At 43.2% G+C, this 24,877-nt stretch overlaps 1 protein-coding gene across 3 annotated transcripts in view; it reads right to left on the bottom strand.

Annotated features, from left to right (window-relative positions):
* Window positions 1-24,877, bottom strand: part of CHRNA8 (neuronal acetylcholine receptor subunit alpha-7-like) — a 58,123-nt gene that overhangs the window by 9,885 nt on the left and 23,361 nt on the right. For 2 of the 3 annotated variants that reach the window (NM_205201.3, XM_046905263.1), the window contains exons 3-8: window positions 16,468-16,512; window positions 14,992-15,101; window positions 12,333-12,412; window positions 9,764-9,931; window positions 8,611-8,805; window positions 7,263-7,349 (exon numbers count right to left, since the gene is read on the bottom strand). In NM_205201.3, the coding sequence (NP_990532.1) occupies window positions 7,263-7,349; window positions 8,611-8,805; window positions 9,764-9,931; window positions 12,333-12,412; window positions 14,992-15,101; window positions 16,468-16,512 (685 nt within the window). Of the gene's footprint in view, window positions 1-7,262; window positions 7,350-8,610; window positions 8,806-9,763; window positions 9,932-12,332; window positions 12,413-14,991; window positions 15,102-15,763; window positions 16,376-16,467; window positions 16,513-24,877 lie in introns of those variants that run through there. The other variant, XM_025144683.3, reaches the window with a different exon arrangement.

The following is a 24,877-nucleotide window of genomic DNA, read 5'->3' as shown; positions in this document are numbered from 1 at the left end:
CAGCAAAGCTCCCATCAGGACCATGAAAGGGAGGGGAGAAAAACACTCAGAAAAAAATTGAAAAAAGACAGAGAAAAAATGAAATGGCATCAGCTGAGGACATACAGGCAGATGACAGAAAATGCAATAGATTAACCTCATTTTCTCTTTCTTGTCAGAACCACTAATGTCTTATGCTCATGGCTTAAAACAGTCTGTAACTCCTGAAGGTGGCAAAAGCACCACATTGCTTCCTTGTCTTAGCAATTTGCCGTCTCGTTTGCTGTATGACTAACTGCAAGAAATCACCCCAAGCATCTGCTGCAAACATACTCACAGTGTATGACCTTCATCTGTATTGAAATAACATTGGCATGATAATGAACAGCAAGGAGGGGAGAAGACTGAAAACAAATCAGTGTAGTGGAGCCCTGAGCAGCAAATTAAGTTTTGTGGATTTAGAATAAGCAAGAAGATGAAGGAGACAGAGGAAAATGCAGTAATGTTACCTAGCCTGAACCTAACTAGAGCTTTTTGTGTAGCATTTGATAAATCCAGGCAAGGTGTCATGCATCATGTAGATACTGACTGTAAGAAATGACCTTTCCTTATATTCACCCCCACACACACTGTCCACTTTCAACCACTCTCTCTGCACAAACAGCACAAGCACACTTTCTGCAACATGACTCCTTTCTGGAGAGGGCTGGAAAGAAATAATCATGAAATCACAGAATCACTAGGTCTGGAAAAAAAACAGTGAGATCATCTAATCTAACCATCTGCCCACCCCCACCATGCCCACTGACCACATCCCTCAGGGCCACATCCACACGGTTCTTGAACACTTCCAGGGACGGTGACTCCACCACCTCCCTGGGCAGCCTGTGCCACTGCAGCACCGCTCTTTCTGAGAAGAAATGTTTCCTAACACTCCCCTGAGGTTTGCAGCATTTTGGAGATATTGAGGAAAAAAAACTCTGAAATTACTAAGGACTTCTGTTTAAGAGGATACCATGAATTGCCAGAGATGAAAAGTCCTAACGGGGAGAATAAATCACCTGACTGGTTTCAGAAGTCTGAACACTTCATTTGAGAATTTGGCTTTTGGGCAATCTGATCTGACTTCTGCAGACTGCTGGCTGGGCTGGAAGAGAGCAGCCAGCTCACAGCTTACTACAGCTTTGGTCTCAAGCTGAAGACATCCCCTAGCTGCTTCTCTGCGTGACTGTACTCTTGCCATCTGGGGTCTGACCTCAAAGTCTGGTGGTTTTCTGTGAGATTTGTACTGACAGGAGGGTCAGATAAGCAAGAAGCCAGATGGGCAAGAAGAGGGACACCAGCACAGTAAAACAGGTGGTGCCACGTGGATGTAGACAGGTGAAGAGGATACTTTCTGAAGTAGGTGCTTTATGTGATGATGGAAGAAGCCAGCATCACAGATGAAGAGGGAAGAGGGTTGCTTTCCAGTGGGAAATATAACTTAATGAAGCAAGCCAGATATATGGAGACTATTAGCAGGGAGTCATAATGCTCTTTAAAAAAAAGAATTCAGGCATATGTGTATTGCCCGAGGAAGAAATTGATCCTTTCCTCAGAGATGGCCATAAAACATTATCATAAATGGACTTGATTATCCAGCCCATATCCATATCCAGCTGCCATATCATTATCTTTATAGAATTTTAAGACAAACAAGCAAACAAATAAAAAAAGAAACAGAGAAACAACACGAAAAGTTTACATCTGAAAGCGTCAGATGTAGTTCTTGAGGGAATTACCTAACCCTTGAGTTTCAGTGGACAGGTCCTGACTTTGTATGGAAGTTTTAATTGAAATAAGAGTATTTGCTTAATTTTGACTTGGTCACTGAAATGGAAAATAAGCACAGTGCGATGCACAACCATCTCTTCTTATATAATGCACGAGGCTAGATATCATGGTCTGCAGTGGCAAGGACCAGAAGATGCCTGAAATTCCCTTGAGATTACTGGCTTTTTTCATGTGAGACACATCTGTACACAACTATTTTTTTGTAGCAGAAAGAGCAACTGTCATACCTGAGCTGTACCCCACAGGCTTCAGGATTCTAGCCATCAACCAGCACACTCGGGGCAGTAATTTCAAGTGTGCATCACATCTGGAGTTCTCTACATTTATTTATATAATCCTTCCTCAACTAATGAAATCCAGCTCTCTACATAACTAGATTCTTTATAAAATATTTTTAGAGAGAAATTAAAAGCAAGTCAAAGCATGCGTGCAGCCAAACACACTGCCTGTGAGGAATGATGAAGCTATACCAGGGAGGGTAAGTTTAGGACACAGCTACTGCTGTATAGTCATGGTCTGGAAGTCTTTTAAGGAGCTATACTCTGGAGCTTTTAGTGCCAGGAGGGAGCTCCGGGGCGCAGAATTGAAACAAGCCTTGTGCATACAATCGACTTGTGTTGGACTCTGGCCAAACCATTGTGTTTGTAGATGCCATGGGACTTGGTTGCTCTTAATCCAAAAGGCTGAGCTAGTTTCTGTTGCTATGGGTAGTAATTTTTTTTTTTTTTTTTAAAGAAACAGAAGCATCCTAGCTCTGGTTCCCAGAGTTGGCATTATGGATGAATTTGGAGAAGGGCAGCGTACAAGCTTTGAATGATCTTGGTGCCTTACTTGGCATATATACATGCTGCTGAAAACTGGGTTTTGGAAATAGCTTGTGCCCCTGAACGTGTAGGCTATCGCGGAGAAGGACGGAAGCAGTTGTGCATGCAAGCCCCAGAGGCAGCTGGGAAAGAGTGGAGTCCAAATGTCATCACCCATCTACTTAGCTGGAACACCTCTGTCAGAGAAAGGGACTGTCTCGTGGAAAAGAAAGCTCCAGCACACCTCACTCTGCAGTGCAGTGGAGCATCAGGGTCCAGATTTTGGAAGGTTCTAAGCAGCCTGATGCTGATTTCTAGCCCAAATTTTGTCACCTGCTCTCGGCAGAAAATAAGTCAGCTTATTTTTAATGTGCATTAACACAGCATTAGTGAACCGTTTAGAAATGTGAGGCCATTGTGAGGGGGAGTTGCAAATGATGGATTAAGAGAGCCCCTGGGCACCTTTACAAACTGACAGAGAATGTAAAAGGGCACACCAAGGAAGCAGAGAGATGCTTTGCAGAGAGGCAGAAAAAAGCAAATATCTTGCCCTTGTGGTTATTTAGACTGAGTGTTGCTTTGTTTATCCTGAGTGCTGAGCTGAGGACGAGGTAATATGGCCTCAGCTAAGGAGAATCGTTATATAATTTTCACATTTCCTTGCAAATAGACCAGACCCTAGAAGTGAGCTTTTTTCTAGGTGTCAAATTAGAGCAGCATTCCGTTTCCTCAACAGAGGCACTCCAAACAGCATCTGTGAGAATTTCTGACGTTACTACCTATTAGTGGTTAGCTAGTTAAAGCTGAGGTCAAACAATGGAGAAAACTAAGATGTATAGCATTTTTTAGTCAAGTGTTTTTACACTAGTGAAAGTCAGAAGCGTTCAGCCAAGTCCAGGCAGCAGTAGAAGCAAGGTTTTTACAAAAACAAAATGTAAGAACACAACGCAGATTTTTTCCAAGCACGTGGAGTCATCTTTTCAGAGTGTCTCCTCCTACATGCATGAAGACCAGCAACAGTAACTTGTCCGTTGACTAGCAGTGGATTTTTCTTCTTCAATATCAAATTACTTGCATCCTTTTCAATTATTCTCCGAGTTCTCTGTTTCTGCAACTTGATACTAACTATGCTGATACTACAGGAATTGACCAAACTGTCCAAGCATCCTCCTCTTCCTCACATTCATCCCAAGAAAGCTTATAGCCAAACCAAAGACAGCAGTGAAGAAACACAATCTTTATGTGGTAAATACAATTTAGCAACTAAATGTCCCAATTATTATCTACTACAAAACCACTGTGGAGAGGTTATGCACTGTTGGAGTGGGGATAGGATTTTCAGATCTCAGGATCATGCTATTGTAACTCAGCTCAGTTCGGTACTTGCTGAATAAAGGGTATTTGGGTACAGAAGCCAGAAGGGTGAACAGTCTTTCCCTGTTTGTTTGGAGTGGAGCTAAGAGTTAAAAGCAGGGCTTTACACTTGGAATACTATGGAACAGAGGAACCCACACTTCATTTGAGAAGGAAAATGGTGCAGAGTGGCCAGAATATGAAAGATCTCAAGAATGGTGAAACAACTTGGAAAGTCTCACCTCCATAGTAGATGCACAAATGCATGAAGGGGAACGTGTCAGGGAAAGCTCAGAAGGATAAAACAATACAAGAAAATAGCAAGGGCTTACAGAAGAGCAGCCTTCAAGTGCAATAAAGGTTCCTACCATTACTCAGAGAAATTAGGAAATGCATCAGAAGACCAGAACTCATGACAGTGTTCCAGTGCAAAAGGTCAACATACCTTGCAGGGCAGGGAGCAGGGACAGGCTGCAAAGCAAGATCTGGAAACATTTGGGCATTCACAGCTGGTGTTAGGAAAGCTGAAGATTAGCAGCTGAGACTGACAAGGGAGTCAAGAGCATCAGGAAGACTTTCTACCATTATACAAACAGTAAAAAACTGATCTATGTCAGCAAACCACTGGGCTCTGTGAGGCCCTCTGAGGAGGAGTTGCATGGCTACAGCTGTTTAAGGCTGAAGCTTTGAGGTACCTGATAACACCACGTTGTCTTCAGGAAAGGGATGGTAGGGAAAGGTTCTTCACAGCAGTGTCCAGCAAGATGGTGAGAGCAGGCATAAACTGAAACAATGCACTCAGACTTCTCCCTCCTGAGTGCAGCTGCGCAGTGGAATAGGTTGCCAGAAAGGCTGTGGTGTCTTCTCTGTCCTTGGAGGCTCCGAGACACAATTAGAAAAGCCTGAGCAGCCTCATGTAACCCCAGATTTGAATGTGCTCAAAGCAAGGCCTGGGCTAGCAACATCACAGAGTCCTTTCCAATCTAAATTGTCCCGTCACTCTATGAAGTAAGAAGCATCTATTTTATAAGAATGGCAGTCTTTGAGAGCATCGTGCTTGAGTGCCCTCCAGCATGTCAAGGTTAGTTTTCTTTTGGGCTGTAACAGGGAAGCATTAGATAACTGTAGACATAAGATTGTTAAAGAAGTCCGTTATCTGGATACCTGAAGTCACTCTCCAGGATCTTACAAAACATTTATGTGCTAGGATTATTCTTTTATTATGTTTCACAACACAAAGTTTATCCAGTGAACAGATGAAAGAAACAGACTGTGTTTGACCTACATGACAACTTTAAGAGGTGCATTTCCAATACATTTGATATGCTCTAATTATTTAGGTATTTTTAAAAAACTTATAGTAATACATGCTGCCAACAAGGCTTATTTGGTATATTAGTTGTGAGAAGAGACTTTTCTATCATCTCCTAGACTTTGTGCTCTAAAAGGGATAAAAAGATGTGACTGATCCTAATAATTGAGATAACATTCACACAGGGCAAGGGACTTGACCAAATGGGTATCCCCAGCACCATCACCATGATCCTCACCCCCTATCATTATGTGACGCTTGTTATATCTATGCTGGATTAAGTAGTAATGAGTCTGCTTAGCTCAAGAGATGATGTTTTAACAGTTTCTGAGTTTTTCTGTGCTGTTCACACCTCTTTATTTTACAAATCAGAAAAGGTTTGTTTTCCCTACTCTATTGAGGTCAAGAAATAATGTTTTACCCAGTTTCCACTGGGGAAATCGAGGCTTCATGTGCTCAAGACAGAGGAATTATCTTACGAAAACAAAAATAAAGATGACTGTATGGCCTACCCAAACTGATCTCACAATGGAAATTACTCAAATGGCCACGTGGCATGTCTTGTTACCTGAGTCTTGCAGAAAAGCTGAATCCCAACCTCCTTTTCTCCCTTTAAAGCTTTGCTTGTCCCAGAGAAAGAGACAACTTCACCTTTAGCAGATGCCAGTATTAACTGAGGCCCTTCCCATGAATGCATGTGCATGCAACAGAAAGGCAACATACAAACCTGTGCCTTTACTGGCCACAAACTGTTACCCAGCCTTCTGCCTCTCCCATCTGACTGAGCTTTCACAGCTCTGCTGGGTTTCTGCATCCTCAAGCCAACAGAGATGGAGGCATCTGAATCTGCTGGCAGGATGACCAGACTCAGTGCCTTCACTTCTGCCTGTGCTTCTCAGAAGGCAGTTTCAAGGAGTTCACCTAGGAGAGGCTGGAATTCTTGGCATGCACAGCCCATTGGATCATAGTCTGAGAGCTCTTACTACTCCTGTAGTGATGCTGCCAATGACCAAACAGCTGGTGGAGAAATGTACAGGACACAGAGGTGACTTTCCCTTCCTGTTGCTTCTGTCACACTCAACCTCAGAAATAACACACTGTCAAGACCAACATTCTCACTTCTTATGTTAAAGTTCGTAGTATCCAGTCAGTGTCTCTCTGTGCCAGCACATTGACAGGACAGACCCATAAGAAACAAATAATCTCTCCTTTCCTATCAGTTCACCTTATAGAACAACAGTGAATCCCTCACCTGCCTTGTTATTTGACACTTCAGAAAGAAGAAATTAATGAAAAAAAAAAAATTAAATCCCTCTGGCATTATTGCATGACCACATTTAATCCTTCATAGCTTCTTAACTCCTCTGGATTTCTTATATTGTCTTCAGAGTTACTTAACACTGGCTGGAAAGAGAATTGACTAGAAGGTTCCCGGTTTGGATTTTACAAGGCTATTTCTAGCTTTAGAGATTTTAAGCCAGTCATAACAACTGTTTTGTTCACAGTATAGAATGTACATTCCCAAAAGCATTTCCCCAAAGTATAAGCTCCTATAAGTTTCATCACTGTATTAACTTCTATGGTTGTAGGTTGAATCTTGCTGTTTAGACAGTGATGGGAATTTCCTGAGTGATATGTGCAAGCCTCACCACTCTGCTCTCACCTTCATCACTTGGTAGGGACAAACTCCACTGTGACAGCACGGTGTTTTAACACACTGGTCATTTCAAAAGAACAGTGTGCAGCTGCACCAATAGGAGTTCTCTGTATAGCTTGGTTAGGATGACCACAAGCAGAAACTGAAGCTTCAGTTTTGTTTAAAGGCTAAAGACATATTTTTTCCAACTCCCAAACAGAGGTTTATTCCTAACATCGCTGGAATGCAGAACTATAGTAAGAAGAAGAGTCAAAGATCCAACAGGCTTTCAACACCTCTTGAGAAACTCTGTACTTCTTGCACAGAGCAGAGAAAATCAACCTACCTATTAGTGGGACTGAATCAGAAGTTGCAGGCATGATCTCAGCCACAAGCAGCATGAATACAGTCAGGGAAAGCAGAACAGTGATACCTGCAGGGAGTGAACATGAAGAGGAAAGATGAGGAACATGATAGCTGCAGCTCCTCCTCTGCTATCTTTGCTGTTAAATATAACTTTGTCCTCCTCTACAGCTAAGCCAAATCCATTAATTCATGCTTGTCAGGGCAGGCGAGAACTTCTACCAAGTGAGAGCATCTTTGGATATATCTTTATCTGCTCTCTTTCCACTTCTCAATTGCACCCAAACCTTTGCTTCATCTCAAAGTAAGGAAGATTCTTTGCTGCTCAGTGAAATGGAACTTGCAGAATGGATAAAATACACTGCTCTTGCCAAACAGAGCTTACACAAAACCCAGACAACTGTTCAAGATGAGGAGAGACTTGTTTCAACTATTACATGTTATGTAACACCCTCCATAGAGCTGCAGCCTGTTACAAAAGTAACTCCGTGTTATTTTGTTCTCTCTGGAAAGGCTGTTTGCAAAATCGAACTGCTCTATGCTGAGAAACAGCCTCCTATTTCACGTGTTTAATGCATGAATATCACACCCTCTTTTTGTCCTTTAACTCAAATAACTCTTCTCCTTGTCTGCACCCTGTTTCTCACAGTCAGCAGTCATATCCCTCACAGCCCATGTTTTGCTTCTTGAAATACTGGCTGTTCAGTGCTCTGCTGTTTCTACTAACCATGTGAATTCGGTACTATTTCATTGCCTTTGTCGTGATCAGATTTGTGCACAACTGATTCCAAAGGTCTTACCAGGGTCAATCTTATATATTTCCAACTTTCTATTGGAAGCACATCTACTGTCTATATTAAAACACATGACAGTAAATCTCATTTAGCTCTTCCTTGGCTGTCATTACTTTGCATTCATGGGGAACTCATATCTTGGAGGTTTGAGAGCTGTACTTGGAAGGTGAAAATTCAATGCCCAGCCACTTCTCATGACCCTTCACTCTCTGTTTCTTACTATGTCCTATCTGAAAAAGGGAGAGAATCAGCTGTGAAATGCACTGAGATGTGCTAAGGAACAGAATGACAGAGGGGATGGAGAACTACCACTGCTTCTTCTGCCAGTGACAAGTTCTGCTTCATCCCAGAGTAGAGTTCAAAGTATTTAGAACTGTATGTGCGACTGCTATACATAAACTCTTACTCCTGTTTCTGCAACTAAACAAGTGCTTCTGTTGCTCCTCCAGGGAAATCTTTATTCATCAAAAACCATGAGGTATTGTTTGCCATTTTATGGGAAGTACATAAGAAATAAGCGAATCCTTTAGCACTTACCTAAAGAAATCTTCTCTCCTGAATCAGCAGGCAAAAGGAATACAAGCAGTGCCAAGCCAGATATGAGAACACAGGGAATCAGTAGGTTCAAGCCATAGTAGAGAGTGCGTCGTCGCATGGTGATGGTGTATGTCACATCTGGATATGGTTCTTTACAGCATTCATAGTACAACTCATTCCTCTTTCCTGGGACACCTGCAGATAGGGAGATCACAACAGTGGGCAGCGGCACAGGACTGCCCAACATCCACTGTCCAACATTCCAAACCCTGCTACCACCCTGTTGCTTCTGTGTTTTCTCCCTTAGTCTTTAGGCAAGCGATGGGGTGAGAATAAAGAAACAACAGGACTTTCCTATGGAGTCTTTCAGCACTCCTGAATACTGGTTATGTTTCCTATTTTATTCTCAGATGCCCTGAATGGCATATCCAGGTGTCCTGGGTTAGTTATTTCCTTGATCAAATATCTGGGTTAGAAAACAAAATGGCCGCAAGTTATCATTAAAGTGGTCTAAACTCTGTCCATTTCCATAGCATGACTTCTGATTACACCTACTTAAATGAGTTCAAAATAACTCACGAGGAGCTAGCTATGAGTAACTAATTCTGGACACAAGTTCCTCTTTTAGAAATACGAGTACATCCTGAAACACAGAAAAGGGGACATACTAAGCTGCAGTTATTTCCAGATATTACAAACTGTTAGGTGCTTTGATGGTTTTCAGGGTGAATGGGATAAACTCTGCAAAAGCTAATTCCAGTTTTGCTGAAATACCGCTTTTTTACACCAATCAATTCTTGACGGATGTGTTTGAGTAAATGTGACAGCAGCGTTCAGTGTGTCTACATAAGACATGCCTAAGTACAGTTCTGACAAACTGCTCAGATGCATCGGCACCACTAGATTTCATTTATGCACTTAGATTTAGGCAATTGATTCAGAACACTGTTTTCAGACACATTTCAAAAAATGCACTTCAAAAGTTGATTTTCATCTGTGATTTTTTTCTTCTTTTTTTTTTCATGCTGCCTTTTACGTGAAATCTTTTCATATCTGTATTTCAAATGTCATGATAGCATTAGTAATTTTTACATATTTGGGTTCTGCTTTTGAAAATTAGAGTACTGATAAAAATTTAGGCAAGTCAATTTACCCACTAAATCCCACTCTCCATTTGAGATGTAGTTGGAAATATCAGCCTCAAGCATCTGCAGGTCAATCAGCCAACCACTGTGAGTCCAAGAGCCAAACTTCAAATCACACTTCTGCACATCAAAAGGGAACCAGCGGACATCAATGTAACATGTGCTCTTCAAAATGCCTGTGGATAAAAATCAACCACAATCAAATGTGTGCAGGGTTCAACTCCACCCTTAGCTTTTAAAATGACTGTGAGCAACTTTCTTCTCCAAAAGCTTACATAACATAGTCATAGTATAACAAAACAGCAAGCAGAGGTGGAAAATGCTAGCATAAGTGCCTTTCTGGGACACTGGTGAAGATCCCTCCCTTCCTCACTGAACAGTTGAGATAGGTTGTCCAGAACACAGTGGCCACATGAGAGCTGCTCTCCCTGTCTCTTGGTCTGGCTGGCCCAAGGACCACATCCAGATTTCACTCTGCATGTTTCTAATCCACTGTCTTTATTTCATATTAAGTAATGGAAGATGTTAGCATTTGTTGCATACTGTAAAGCTACTGTTTAATTTTGGTTTATTTGTTTATTTGTTTTTATTCAGCTGAGAGGAGAGATTAAACTAGGGAATGTTCCACTTTATCCTAAGGGCTGCAAGCTGCAGTTGCAGGATTTTCCCAGTTGTCCAGGAGAAAAGCGAGCATAGAGCAGGGGGAAGATGATCTATCTACACAGCCCATATCATGAGCAGCTGGTGGCAAAGCAGAGGTCATCCCTACAAACCTTCAGTTCTGCAGGCCTGAGGCTATCCAGCTTTCACTTTAGCTCTCCAGCTTCCCTGAACCAGCCAGCTCAAAGGATGGAGATGGAGAACAGCTTCTGATTTGATAGAGAGTTACCTCCAATGCTACACTGAGATGACCTGCCTGCAGTAGTTATTTCTGCGTGCCCCACAAAATACCAGCTGATGTGATCCTAGCTCTGAGACACCTAACCAACTTGCTGTTTGCTGTAAGTGCTCAGGTTGTGCCTTTTGAAGATAAAATCCCCCAAACTGAGATCATGTGTTAGATTCTTTCTGCTGCTGTAAAAGCTGGGGGCACTGTGGCTTAATAGTGTGGTGTGTGCGTTTCCCTGCACAAAAAAACTGATGCTCTGTAGCAGGTGGATTCCCTCCATTTGCTCTGTTACCTTCTGGTAGATCAGCCTCCCACTGCCATAGCCATTTCTGGGTAGGTTATATTGGATGTTTTCTCCCAGATTCTCTTGAATCTTGGCTCTGCTACCTTCCTTCACAACAGACAGCTGTCCCCTCTTTGTCCTCTCTCTCTGCTCCTCCACTGAGCCATGTGTAGCAGAGCTTGTTTCTCTAATGGAGAGCATCAGTGAGCACAGCCTGCTCGCAGAGTCATGGGAAATAAAACTTTAATGAAGCCTTGGAAACACCATCTTTTTGCCTCTTCTGTGTTTTCCAATGTCCTGATTAATCTAGCTGCTTCTGTGAGTACTTGTTGCATTAAGTGGGCTGATTACCAACGTTTGCCTTCTAAAATGGATTGGGCAAAGCAGTTTAGCAGCAGTTAAACTCCTGTAAAAAATTATTCTTTATACTTTGCATGAGACATTTCCTTTACTTCTTATTCTCTCTTTTCTACTTCCAATTCTTCACCACAGAGTTCGTAGCTCACTGCAGATGTACTCTGCATGTGTGATATATCTTCTGTCCTCTTAGCTGAAAATAAACTAACAGAACATCAGATCTGCCTATAAAGGCACATTCCCCTGTGTCCTGGTGCATGGCTGATTTTATTCCTGTCAACTGTTGCTCTCTGGAGAGCAAACATTCCCATGGGTCTGTCCATGAAAAAAACAAAAATGCTTTAAAAGGTCTCAAAGGTAGGGACCAACAGAGGATCAACCACCAGCGAATACCCACTTGTTTCCTGGTGGTTTCTATGGTTGTGCTTGGCATTAGCCTTCTAGCACTATGGCACAAAGATCGGACATTTCTTGTCCATCAGAGGCTGTGTCATATGGGATAGCTTGTGTGTTTGCTGTAGGTCCTGGCTGCTTGGACACTGAATCAGCAGTACAGGTGGCCCTATGAACACTGAATCAGCAATACAGATGGGAAGCAGAATGTGGTTTGGGTCTGGCTCAGCAGGGCTGGTCTCAGTTCATCTTTTCACCTAGAGATGGAGCCTCATAGGGTGAAGTGCACTGCGGAGAGGTTGCTGCTCCTAGTTATCTCCTGTGGTCACACGTCCTTTCAGTCTCAAGAATGAACTAATTTATTTGCATAAGAAACTTTCCTCTGTGATAACACGATGTGAGATACTCAACACCTTGCCTAGATAATACCTCAGATGGGTCTCTGAATGATCAAACTACTCAGCAGATTTAAGAAGTGGAAATATGCTACCAATCATGGATCTAAATCACTTAGTGGATCTGTCTCACAGTTAAGTTATATGTCCTGCAAAATTGCTGTGGACTGCATCTAAATGCTTTGATTTCACTTATGAACAAAAACTGCTTGTAATTATTCAAAGCTATACATTGAGCAAACAAACAGTCTGCATCCTACCTGGAGGAATATATTGACAGGATCCAGAGTAATTCACCAGCACATTTGTGTGAAATGTTGCATCGAATCTTTCATCCGCACTACAGCACAGCACAAACAAAACAAAGGAAAGAAAAAGCAAGCTGATGTTTAAGATGTAGCAACTTCCAACAGAAAAAAAAATAATAATCTTTTGTGAGAATTCAATGCACAGAATGTCTGAATCAAGGTCTGGCTTGTGTCTGAGTGCAGAGCCCCGTACCTTGTTTTCTAACAGACACTACTGACCTGCACCCAGACATGCCGATGGCTTGCTGTAATGTCCTCAGAGAAGCAAGAGGTGGGCTGTTAGATGTCTTGGGGCAAAGGCAGAATGGAAAGGAGCAAAAGTATTACAGTTTTTGAAGTTTTAAGGCAGTTTCAAAGTCTGAGTTGTTGGCAGGATGAGGCTTTTCTAGGGCTGCTGTCAAAATCAGGCAGCTCACAGAGTAACTCAAGTAATTTTTTACCTGAATATCTTTTGTAAGAACAATGGTGCCCTGAGGCAACAATTCTTCTGTCTCTTAGGATGCATAGGGGCCAAAAGTTTGCTTCAGGCAATGGAGGAAGGTGCTGGAGGGAAGCTGTTTCAGATATGGGGCTTGTAGGAGGGTATTGATTGAGATTTTAAGAGCAGAAACCTGGTGAAAGGGACCAAGAAAAGAGAATTTATTTAGGATTCCAGTGATTCTGAGAAAAAGAAGGGAATAATGACCTGAGCAAGAATACTGTTCACAGAAGCAAGCATGGGGGAGTGTTCCAGTTTAAATACAGAAGGATTCCCATGTTGGTCCCTTGCCTATCATGGCTACTTGCAGATCCATGTTGCATGGCTCTCCCATCTCACACACTCTGTCTTGCCACCAATCATGGAAAATTCCAGTCTCCGTTCCTCTTTTGGCCTGCTCCTTGTTCAAGTCTGAGGAAGGTGGACACAGTGCCAGAAAGCCGAAAGTAACTTTCTGGCATGAGTGTTCCTCACATGAAGGGGGAAAAAATGCTGGAGAAGAAGACCACGAACAGAACACACCCAAAACCTGCTCTCATGTCAAAGGGTGAAGAACAGTGTCCTCTGCATCAGGATCCTCTACATCTGGACTTGAAAATCAAGGACTGTACATTGGAAACAAGGGAGTAGGAATGACCGACTCAGGAGGAACACAAAAATCAGCAGAAATCAATGGGGATAAAAGTGAAAAGACTAGGGTGCAGAATGAGTGATAACATAAAAGGCAATAGGAAAGGCTTCCATTAATAGAAGAAAACAAGAAAAAGACAAAGGGTGAGATAGACTCACTGCTTGCTGTGAAAGGAAAGGAAACAACAGGGCACAGGGAGCTGCAGTATCCTGTACCTTCTGCACTTCACTATTCAGGAATTGTGGCTCACCACAACTAACTCTCTCACACAGTGGCCAGAGTCCAAGGCAGGAGAGGAAAGGAAAGCATTAAAGAAGTGTAGAAAAGACAGGCTCCAGTTGGCAGCACTGATGAAATTTACTCTTGAGTACTGAAGGTGGCCGAAATACTCTCTGAAGCATTAACAATTATTTGTGAGAGTTTGGGGAATACAGGAAAGGGCTCAGTGAATTAGAGAATTCTGATTTATTTTTTCTTTTCTTTTTTTTTTTTTTTTTTTTTTGCAAAAAGGTGCATTATAGACACATCATCCTAACTTCAAAGATAATGAGGTAAAAACAGCTGGCACGGCTTTGTCAAAGGCCAACTGCATGAAATCAATCTAATTTTCTTTCTGAATAATTCAATAAGAGGAAGTAGAAGATATATCTGAACTTCAGAAAGCCCTTCCTGTAACATATTCTTATAAACAAACTAGAATAATACGGACCAGATAATATGCATCATCTTTGGAGACTGAAAATTAATAAAGAGACTGTAGGTAGTAAAGCTGCAGTACAGAATAGCACCGAAACAATTTGCAGGTCACTCCAAACCTCCTTCAGATGTCTTATAGTGGGTGCTTGGAAGGGAAAAGACAGTGGAAACCAGAAGAAGGAAACCCAACCCAGATGACTAGAAAGGATTATACTTAAAACTGTCAGAGAAGGGCAGGTCAGTGAAAATCTTGCAAGGACAAAGGACAAGATAAGCCCAAAAATAAGACATCAGAGCAAAAGTAGAACCTCTTCCTCCCAGAAAGCAATGAAGAAAAGTCTGTATAGAGAATTTCCACCCAATTCAGCAGTGCAGAAGTGCTGACTAGAGTGCTGGACTCCATAATGGAAAAGAAAAAAGAAAGGGTTCTAGAGGGTTTTGAGGAGCTAAGCAATGATGAAAAAGGTATTTATAAAATGTGAGTAATGGAGAATATGCAAAGAAATAGATTATTTATTTCAAGCAGGAAGACTATGGCACAAGCAGTTTTCCAGCAGAGGTATGGTAATTATAAGGAGAGTATGGATTGTTTTCACATTCACTGGGAAAAGAGAAAGAAGACATCTATAACACTACAGAAAGCATGACTTAGAGTGACTACTAGAAAATCTGTTAACTTGCATTTGTTTGCTTTTATTTTTGTTTTTTTCAAGAGTAGCAGACAGAAAACCCTGGAATATCAGCCTAGCACTGTTGTTTACCAGCATCTATTGCTCTAGTTCTAGACTCCCACTTGCCTTGCTTACCTGTTATAGAGAAGAATATCAGGTACCCAAATCTGGTCGGATGGAAATCGCAAGTTCTGCACACCCGGGTATTCGTACTGATCCCAAGACAAGTAAATATCAACCCAGTACTGTTGGAAAATACATACATCAGATTATGCAAGCTGGTAAAAGTCTTTTTAAGCTATTTGGAATATTATGGGAGCAGAATGGATATTATCAGTAGTGATAGCAGTAGTATGATAACAGTTTAATGCTAGGCTTTAATTATTAAGGGGTTGGCATATACAGAGAGGAATTTGCAGGTTGATGACTCAGTGCTGTTAGCTGCTGTATTTAATTTAGTGCCCAGCCACTCCACTCTGAGACATGAAGCCAGACATCTCAAACAATTTAAGAAGGGCTCAGGCACAACTTTTGTGCTGCAAGTGACTTACAGAAAAACCCTATGGCAAGAGTGTTACTGGTGCTATAGCTGAAGACACTCTGCTAAGAACAGATACATGCAGGCTCTGCTGTGATGATACCGTAATCCCATATGTTGGTTTGGTTTAGTTTTTGCAATAGAAAAAACTCGTTCCTGCTTCAAATCCCAGCAGATATCTGTGGAATAAACAACCCATTCAGTTGCACCCATTAACTTGACATAGTATTTAGCCACTCAAGTCAAAGCAGAATTAGCTCAATCATTCAAGTCTCCCACAGGTTTTTCCCTGCAGAGCTGCATCTTTGCTGAGCACAAGCCATTAAGGAGATCAGTTTATGTTCCATAAAAATAGATCATATCTCTCACCACAAACAGCCAGCAGCAGATGTGGTAGGAAGTTCCCTCCACCAAAGCCCTAAGTGAAGATCAGTTTTGCTTATCCTGCATGACCAGTTCAGGTCACTCTTCAGTAGGAGCAAGTTGCAGGGGAGGGAGGAGGTGTGCTTATGCATGAGATTTTTAAAGTGGAAGGGAAGGCAGTGTTCCAAGGAAGCTGTCCCACCAATGAGCTTGGACATTGCTGATGGGAAACCAGTGCAGAGCTGAAAGCAGTTCTCTGCATTTGGGGTGCATGCTAGAGTGCCTTGCACTTGCAAGGGATAGCCTAGCTCCCAATTATAGACATGAAGATTTTCCCAGAAGCCATGAGAGCAGGACAGCCAGGTCTAATGAGGTGCCTGGCTCCTTCACTACAAGTGCCCACCTCTTCTGTTGGAGGGGCCCTCTTGAAGAATCTCCAGCTATAGTGGGAGCCTTGCTTTGGGCTGTCTGTTACAAGATTCCTATGCCCATCAGCCTAACAGTGCGGTTAGTATTACTTCCCAAGGTCTGCTCAGAGGGTGAATGCAGTCTTCTGTTGTTTTCACTGCTAAAAGGAGCACTAGAAAAATGTCAGAAAACTCTTACAGACAAGTTAAAGGGCAGCAATCTTGCTTTCCAGTTAAGAAATCACATTTGGTAGTTTGCTATTGGGAAGGTTTTTTTATTCTTTATTCACACAGGTTACTCACCATCTGCAGCCAAGCATTTGTAATCAACACCTGATTCTTCTCATCCTTAGAGAAGGAAAAAAAGAGAGAAAAAGAAATGAGACTCGTGGATTACAGGTGGAAGAGTTCCTTTGAAAACCCACATTCTTAGATTAAATAAACACAAACTTTTTGGAGTAGATTGTGAGCTCAGTGCAAAATTATTCAACTGCATAACATGAGTGAGACAATACTGGCTCTTTTCTACCTTTTGAAATTACAGACCTCCTGAATTTATCATAACTGATGAACATCAGAAGTTAAGAAAATAGGCAATGACTGTTATTTTGCTGGAGACTATTGGACTGCTTACCAAACACATACAATTTTCCTTCTATCTAGTTGGGCAAAGCAAGATATTTCTGGTACCATACAACATGTGGTAACTTGAGTGAGTTTATATCATATTTACTGCCTCTGCAAAACAAGGGAAGTGCTCTTCCTTTGGAGTCTTGGCAGACTATTGTTTAGCTCAGGCTGAATTGGAAGGACTGGGCTTGTGGAAATGCTAGCACATGACAGCAAGTCACAGACATCTGAAATGGAGCTCACGAGGTGTCTGTGCAGAGCAGGGGATCTGTATGTTCAGGCACCAGCATGTAGAAGCTACAGGGAAGCAGCTCTGACTCATGACAGAAATGAAAAGGCCTCCTTAGGGGGCTACAGGTTGCCCACCTTGCTGCAGCCAGCCTGCAGGTGCAGGATCCTGTAATGTCATCACCACAGCACATATAGAGAAGCAGGGGTGCCAAGTTCCTGTAGTGTAGAAACTCAGATCCACACCTCTGCTTTGCACAGCTCCAGATACCACCACAGGTGTCCTGCACTTAGCAAGAGCTGAGAATGAGGTACTCAGTATTGTTGGCCCACTGTATGCCCAGTTGTTTCCAGCTTGGATTCAGCTGGATCCTCAAGCTTGGGTTTGATGCTATAGCTTGAGTGTAAGTCTGACTGATGCAGCCATTTTCCAAGGAAACCACATTCCTGGCCAAAAGGCATACCAGAAAGCAGTGTTTTCCCCCTCTGCTTTAACTCAGCTCTCTTGGGCATGTGCTAGAAGGAACAGCTATGGCCTGACTCACATGTGCTCTCCCAGGATGTCACACCCTACAGTGCATTAACTTGCCTCCCCTTTCTACAGTTAAGAATCGTAGGTTATGCTGAGTAGGAAGGAAACCACAAGGATCACAGAGTCCAACCCCTGACCACACAGGACCACCCAAAATCCAAACCCTATGTCTGAGAGTGGTGTCCAAACGCTCCTTGAACTCCCTGAGCTCGCGGCTGTGCCCACTGTCCTGTGCAGCCCGTTCCATGCCCACCGTCCCCTTTCCCCAGCCCCCAGCTGCCCCTCCCCTGACACAGCTCCATGCCGTTCCCTCGGGCCCTGTCGCTGTCACACAGAGCAGAGCTCAGCGCTGCCCTCCGCTCCCTGTGAGGAGCTGCAGCCGCCATGAGGGCTCCCCTCAGCTCCTCTGCTCTGCACTGAGCACACCCAGGGACTGAAGCTGCTTGTCAGACATCCTGTCATATCCTGCCCTCTAGACCCTTCATCATCTTTGTAGCCTTCCTTTGGACACTCTCTTACAGGTTTGTCTCCTTTTTGCACTGTGGCACCCAGTGCTGGAGGTTAGGCAGCCCCTCCCCTCGCCCAGTGGTAGTACTGGGCCTGCTGCACCCCAGGGTACAGTTGGCCCTTTGGGCTCCAGGGCATACTGCTGTCTCATGTTCAACTTGCTGTCAGACAGAACCCTGTGATCCTTTTCTGGGGGACTGCTCTCCAAACCCTTGTTCACAAGTCTGCACATAAGTCCAGGGTTGCTGCAACCCAGATGCAGAATCTGGTACTTGCTCTACTTAAAATTTATACAGTTGGTGACTGCCCAGCCCTCTAGTTTGTCAAAATCTCTCTACAAGGCCTCTCTACCCTCAAGAGAGTTAATGTCATCTCTAAAGTTCCTTACTATACCTTACCGTCCCATATCCAAGTCATTGGATTAAAGAGAATTGGCCCTAAATTTGAGTCCTGTGGAACTCCAGTAGCGATCGGTATCCAACTTGATGTAATTGCATTTACTGCAATTCTTTGAGCCTGATCTGCCAGCAAATCATTCACCCACACCAACTGGAGGGTGGATCTAGTGGGTGGCAACCCTGCTCACGGTGCGGGGGGCTGGAACTGGATGAGCTTTAAGGTCCGTTCCAATCCAAAACATTCTATGGCTCTTTGATTTTAAGCTCTATACTGCATACATCCTCCTTGAAAAGTCTTTCTGTGTACTTCTAAGAGAAAGCTGAGCAGCGTGACCCAAATGACAGGCTGTTGCAACTAGGAGGCTCCTTTCCCTAGCCTGTGTAAAATGAAAGATTTTCCCCATGTATGTTACAGCACACCAAGGGGACGGGGAGGAGTGGACTTTCCCCTTTATGTTGGCTGCCTGAAAGCCACAGGGGATGCAGTAACATGTAGTGAATCTGGAAGGCTTGCAAGTTTCCTCCATGTGGAGACATCTCTGTTAAGAAGCCTTTAACTCTTGATTTTTATTTATTTACAAGGAAACTCCCTTTTACCTGATATTGCATGTTTTCACTTAATAGACTCCATGTCTGCAAAGAAGAATATCTAGGGTTGACTTCTGTATTTTACAGAACTGTTTGTTGCCCTACTTGCTCACCTGTCACACTTTTATGAGGTCCTTATTCAGATGCTAATGACTTTGGTAAGTAGCTTTGACTTCAAGCAGCTCATTATCCACTGCACATCATACTGGTATTTCAGTTAGCCTTAAACACATTCTCTTGGGTACATTTTGCCTACTTTTCATAAGGATACTGTGACAGTTATATTTGTTCTACTTGTCAAGTTTATTTTATAGTCAAAGAGGAACTTGCCTATTAGAGTTTGTTCATGTTTACCTGGAATATAACTGTGTCCTGCACGGCCTTCCTTTCTTGCTTTTTGATAATTACAGTCAGGAAGAGCACAAAGTCTAACCAGAGCTTTGGACTACTTATGTCTCTTTCAGCCTTGGGGAAGAAAAGTGTCACTTCAGGCTGTTTCCATGGCCATTCAGAATCTACTCTCATCCTTGCATTCAGGCCTCTATGTTTTCAAAGACATTACGGAAAGCAAGTCCCAGAAAATTCTGTATGTGTATTCAGCAAAAAATACAACTTGACAAGTCCTTCTTATCACAGGGTAGAACAAAAAGTTTTCTAAACAAGCATCTGAGTTTACATTAAACAAACAAACAAACAAATAAATAAATGCAGCCTGTTCCAAAGGAGCATAAAGGCATCGTTTTACACTGGGCAGGCATATGCTGAAATTCAGGTTCCCATTTGTCCAGATGTAGCTCTCTTGTTAAGACCCTACTAGAGAAGGACTCTGAGGAGCAAGGCCATGCAGAAGTACACCCTCAGGCTGCCCAGGAGGTGAGGGCTGTGGAACTATGAATCCATACCTTAGTGCAAGGTGTTCTTAAGGGAGGAGATGTTTATTGAGCTTCCTGGGCTGGTTGCCTGGCCTTTCCAGAGGTCTGGAGGAACCAGGAGCTGTGGTCTGTGTACGCATCTGAGAGACTTAAGCAAGGGAGAGACCATATTTTTCTACTACAAAGACACTTATAGATAATCATGAGCGTGCATATGCCTTATGTTGTCTCAGGTGATCACTGTCAGGTACTGTACAACCTAGATAAAAGCTAATTCTCCAACTTGGGAAGCACTGGAAACAGCTCTCTCAGACGTGTCATGGATTTGTGCAAAGGAATTTAAGATAAGCCATGAAAGTGCCTTTCCTCTCAGGAGAAAACTTGAATAACCCAGCCTTTTTCTGTGCATGGTCCATGCCTCACTTGGTACTGTCAGACCTGGAGATGACCTTCCCTCTGTTTTTGACAGACTCCCAGCTCTCAGCTCTCCCTACAGCAAAGCAATGAAAGCAGCCCTGCCAAGATCCCAGGTGAGGCGGGAGATGACAAGCCCCCAGAGATGCCTTCCAGCACTCCTCTGGGTATTCTCCTGGGCTGCAAATGCTCAGCTCAGGCAAATCACTTTGCTCCTGGTATTTAAAAATACTTGAAAAACTAGTTCTGTGGTCACTGGCCAGTACAGCATTGTCCTCTAAATCCCCCCTTTCTTTATCTGGGTCATATTTTCTATCTTCAGCTGCAGCCCAGTTAGTCCTCTGGTTTGGACTTTTGATTATTCCTTCAGCCTCAGAGGTTTGTCTCAGAACATGTGCTAGGACACATGAATGTTTTATTTCGGTTTTGTTTTCACTGCTGTCAATTCAAAGCTTACAGTATGTGTGGGTTTGCTTTTCTTTTGCACCAGTGGCTGTCAGTAGACTCTCCCTTGCCAGGCCAGCATCCAGACAAAATATGATTGCCCTTAGCCATACAATTATCTAGGTCATAACACATGGACAAAAGAATCCAAAGGCCTTCCTGCTTCAGTAGTCGCATCATACCGTGATGTGTCATCTCCATAACAAAGCCTTAGTTAAAAGGTGACTGACTGACATCATTAATCCTTGCCCTCTCACAGAGAGCATTGATCATGTCATTGATTTATTGCAAGATATTGAGCAGAAAAATCCCAAATTGAACAGGTAATTCTAAGAGGTGACAGAAGGCTTTTTTTAAAAAAATACTGCTTATGTTCCTGAATTTGTCGGGGGGATCTGGTCAGGAAAGAATTCCATTGACTTGGAGAGTTGGAAGGTTTTTTTTAGCAGAGGTATTATTTTCTACACTGGATTTTGATCAAGAGAATCAAAAGGAAATGGGATGGCTTTCAAAAGCTTGTAGTCTCTGCCTGTGTCTGCAGCTGGCAGCCGTTTAAATTGCTGAAATACCCATCTGCCCAAAACCTTGAGATGATTAATTAAAACAGCTTTTATGCACTGAATGAATGAAAACACTCAAAACCTGCCAGCTTGAGGAAAACGCATGTTTCCCTCAAAACACTCCTTTTTAACACAGTCACCACCACTAACTCTGCATTTCCACCAGTGATGAGCAAGAGCCTGCATGCTGCCCTTGTAACAATCTGCACCAGCAGAGGTGACCACATTGTTGTCACCACTGCTGAAATGCACCACTCACTGCCTCACGGTGCTCACATCCACTGTCTGATCTCCATAAACATTCAGCAAGTGTCAGCAAATGTCAATGGTTGCCTTTTTTTCCACATAAGAAATTCAACATCACACCTTTGCTTCATCTGCACTCCCACGTCAGACATCATTTTTTCAGACAGGAACACAATGCCACTGAATATCATCAGGTTACAGGAGGGTTCAACCTCTACCGACATACCACCAACATCAGCCTCTGATGTAATAGGCCAACATAATAAAATAGGAGGCATTACTTTTGGAGCAGTCCTAGTATTTAAGAGCTCAGAGTTGAACACTCCCTCCCTCCTTCATTTCTCATTTTATTGGTGTGGGCTTTTACTTCTATGAAAGATTAAATGTTATTTCTCATAAGTATATTTCACCTAAGGCTGAGCCAGATTTCTGTCTCTCTCCACTGGTTTCTCCTTGAGGTGACGGCTTTCCTGGTCCCTTCTACTGCCTTGGCAAGGAATATTTCCTTCCCCTGGAGCAACTAGCCCAGCCTGCCCTTGGCCTTTGTATTGGGTAGCAGCATGAGTCTGTACAGTCTTGCGGCCTGTAACCACACTTCTGCAGTGTTTTTTACCCCAGAAGAAGAGGTGCATGGTACTCCTCTTAGTGGGGAGGAAACACTGAGGAGCTGTGGTTCGCACTGTTGGTTACTGAGTCCCACAGATCCGTGCAATACTGGCTTTTTTTCCCACTGTTACCAAATCATACTGCTGCTGCAGTGAAGAAAGGCCACGTAATGCAAGCTTGTTTGCACTGTATGTGTGACATGGCCTTCAGCTACGGACTGTGGCTGTAGGTATGTCCCATGAGAAACTTAATCTTTTTCTTCAGTGTAGCTACTCAGCAGCGTCTGAAGACCAGAACAGTTGGGAAGAGTGCCATGTGATAGTCTCTAGCACTGTTTTTAACTCTGTTCGGCCTCAAGTCTTTCAGCAGAGACCTGCATATTCCAGGGACCACATCCCCATGCTGGGAGGAGCTTTGTTCCACTGTTTCACAGATGTTCCCACAGGGGTCTTTACTGGGATCAGTGATTTTTAACATCCTCATCACTGTCATCAACAGTGAGATTGAGTGCACCCTCAGCAAGTCTGTGGATGACACCAAGCTGTGTGGTGCAGTCAACATACCCTAGGGATGGGATGCCATCCACAGAGATCCAGACAGGCTTGAGCAGTGGTCTCAGGAGAATCTCCTGAGATTCAGCAAACCAAAGTCTCTCATGAGATTCAGCAAACCGAAGTCTGCACCTGAGTTGTGGCAACCCACACTACCAGTACAAGCTGGGGGAGGTAAGGATGGAGCACACCCCTGCTGAAAAGATCTTAAGGGTACTGATGGATGGCAGCTGGAATGAGCCAGCAATGTGCCAACTATATCCTGGGCTGCATCAAAAATGGCACGGACAGCAGGTCAAGGGAGATGATCTTGCTCCTAATTGCTCTGTGCTGGTGAGGGCTCCCCTGCAGCACTGTATCCAGATGTGAAGTCTTCAGTATAGGAGAGATGTGGACTTGTTGAAGCACATCTAGAGGAGGGCCACAAAAATGATCCAATGGATGGAACAACTCTCCTATAAGTACAGGCTGAGAGAGCTGGGGCTGTTCAGCCCAGAGAAAAGAAGCCTTTGGGAAGACCCAATAGCAGCCTTACAGTATCTAAAGGGAAATAAGAAGGAAGAGGACAGACTCTTTAGCAGGGTCTGTTGTGACAGGACAAGGGGAAATGGTTTCAAACTAAAAAAAATGAGATTTAGTTTGGACATAAAGAAGTTTTTGACAGTAAGGGTCGTGATGCACTGGTACAGGTTACCCAAAGAGGTGACAGATGCCCCCTCCCTGGAGACATTCAAGCTCAGGCTGGATGGAGCTCTGAGCTCCTGATTGAGCTGTAGGTGTCCCTGCTCATTGCAGAGGCTAGATGACTTTTAAGGGTCCCTTCTAACTCAAACAATTCTATGATTTTGTCTCCCTCAGAAGCCCCAAGAGCTAGGACAACAGGTTTCACATGTCTTTCCAGCACAGGGTTGCTCTCTAATTGACAACTTGGATGAACTGATGTGTATGCCCAGTTCCTGGGGGAAAATATGTTATGTCACAGCCTAAAAGCAGCAACTCCTCCACTGAAATCCCAAGCCATCCACATACAGCTTGTAGGTGTTCTGCATATTCTCCAGGGTGGGTTTCTCATCCTGAAATAGCCTTCCATATATTTTGTGCTCTGTTGGCATATGTTCCAATAAACAGGACTAGACAGGAATTGTTATTCCAAACTATTCATTATTCATTGCCTTTTTCAGCATTTGAAATCACAGGGAAAGCAGCAAGAGAAGGGCAGAGAAAGGTCCTCAGTAGGCCAGCCCTGAATACTCATCAAGGTCTCACTCCAAGGCTGCATGTAAGGATGCCTTTACATTTTCTTCCTGTATTTACATGCTGCTATGACAGACATAAGCCTGTTCTGAAATATAAGTGAGCACTTAAAGCCTTTGGTCAGGGAAGGGAAATGGGAAGAAAAGGTTTTTACTTAGGAGCGGTGACAGTCTCTCTGGAGTTAGAGAATTCATTATTAAGCTACAAGCCTATCAAATGCTGAAACACTAAGAAACACTGGGTCCAAGGACATGATGACAGCCTTGGTTAGAATGCCTTATTGTAACCTGTATCTTCGGAAAGGTGACCATTTGCAGTGCCCCCATCGTGTGCCAGTTTCCACAGCCCCTGGTGAGGCATAGCCCCTGGTGAGTCTGATTTCTGTGGACCCTGCTGCCCTTATTGGAGGGAAATGTGGAAAGTGCTATATATTTCAAACAGCTGATTGCTTTTCCAAAGGATGAGTTTATTTCCCTGTGACTTCTATTAATCTCCTTAGTAATAATCAGACAAATGTCAAGTTAAATCAATTGTGCTCCTTAGCAGCTTGTAGAGTCACAGTCACAAGTGCCAGGGACCCTTTAAAATCCTTGATAGCTCAAATTATTTACAGAAGATTAGAGAGTACCCATTGGCTAAATATTGAAATTCCCACCTCTTCAAACAGGATAGCACAGGTCTTTTCACCACACAGGCAGAAGACTGGTTAGTTCCTGTGAAACTGCTGGATCAACATCACAGAAAAACCCACATGGAAATCTGTCAATACCTTGTTACAGCTGCAGCCACCAAGCAGAGCTTGAAGACCCATGCTGAAAAACAGAGAGTAAATGTGCTGTGGAATTGCTGCTTACAAGATGAGCCCCATCCACTGGCTTTGCAC

Source organism: Gallus gallus, chromosome Z (assembly GCF_016699485.2).
Source record: "Gallus gallus isolate bGalGal1 chromosome Z, bGalGal1.mat.broiler.GRCg7b, whole genome shotgun sequence".
NCBI lineage: Eukaryota > Metazoa > Chordata > Aves > Galliformes > Phasianidae > Gallus > Gallus gallus.
This window is presented reverse-complemented; position numbering and strand designations above follow the sequence as displayed.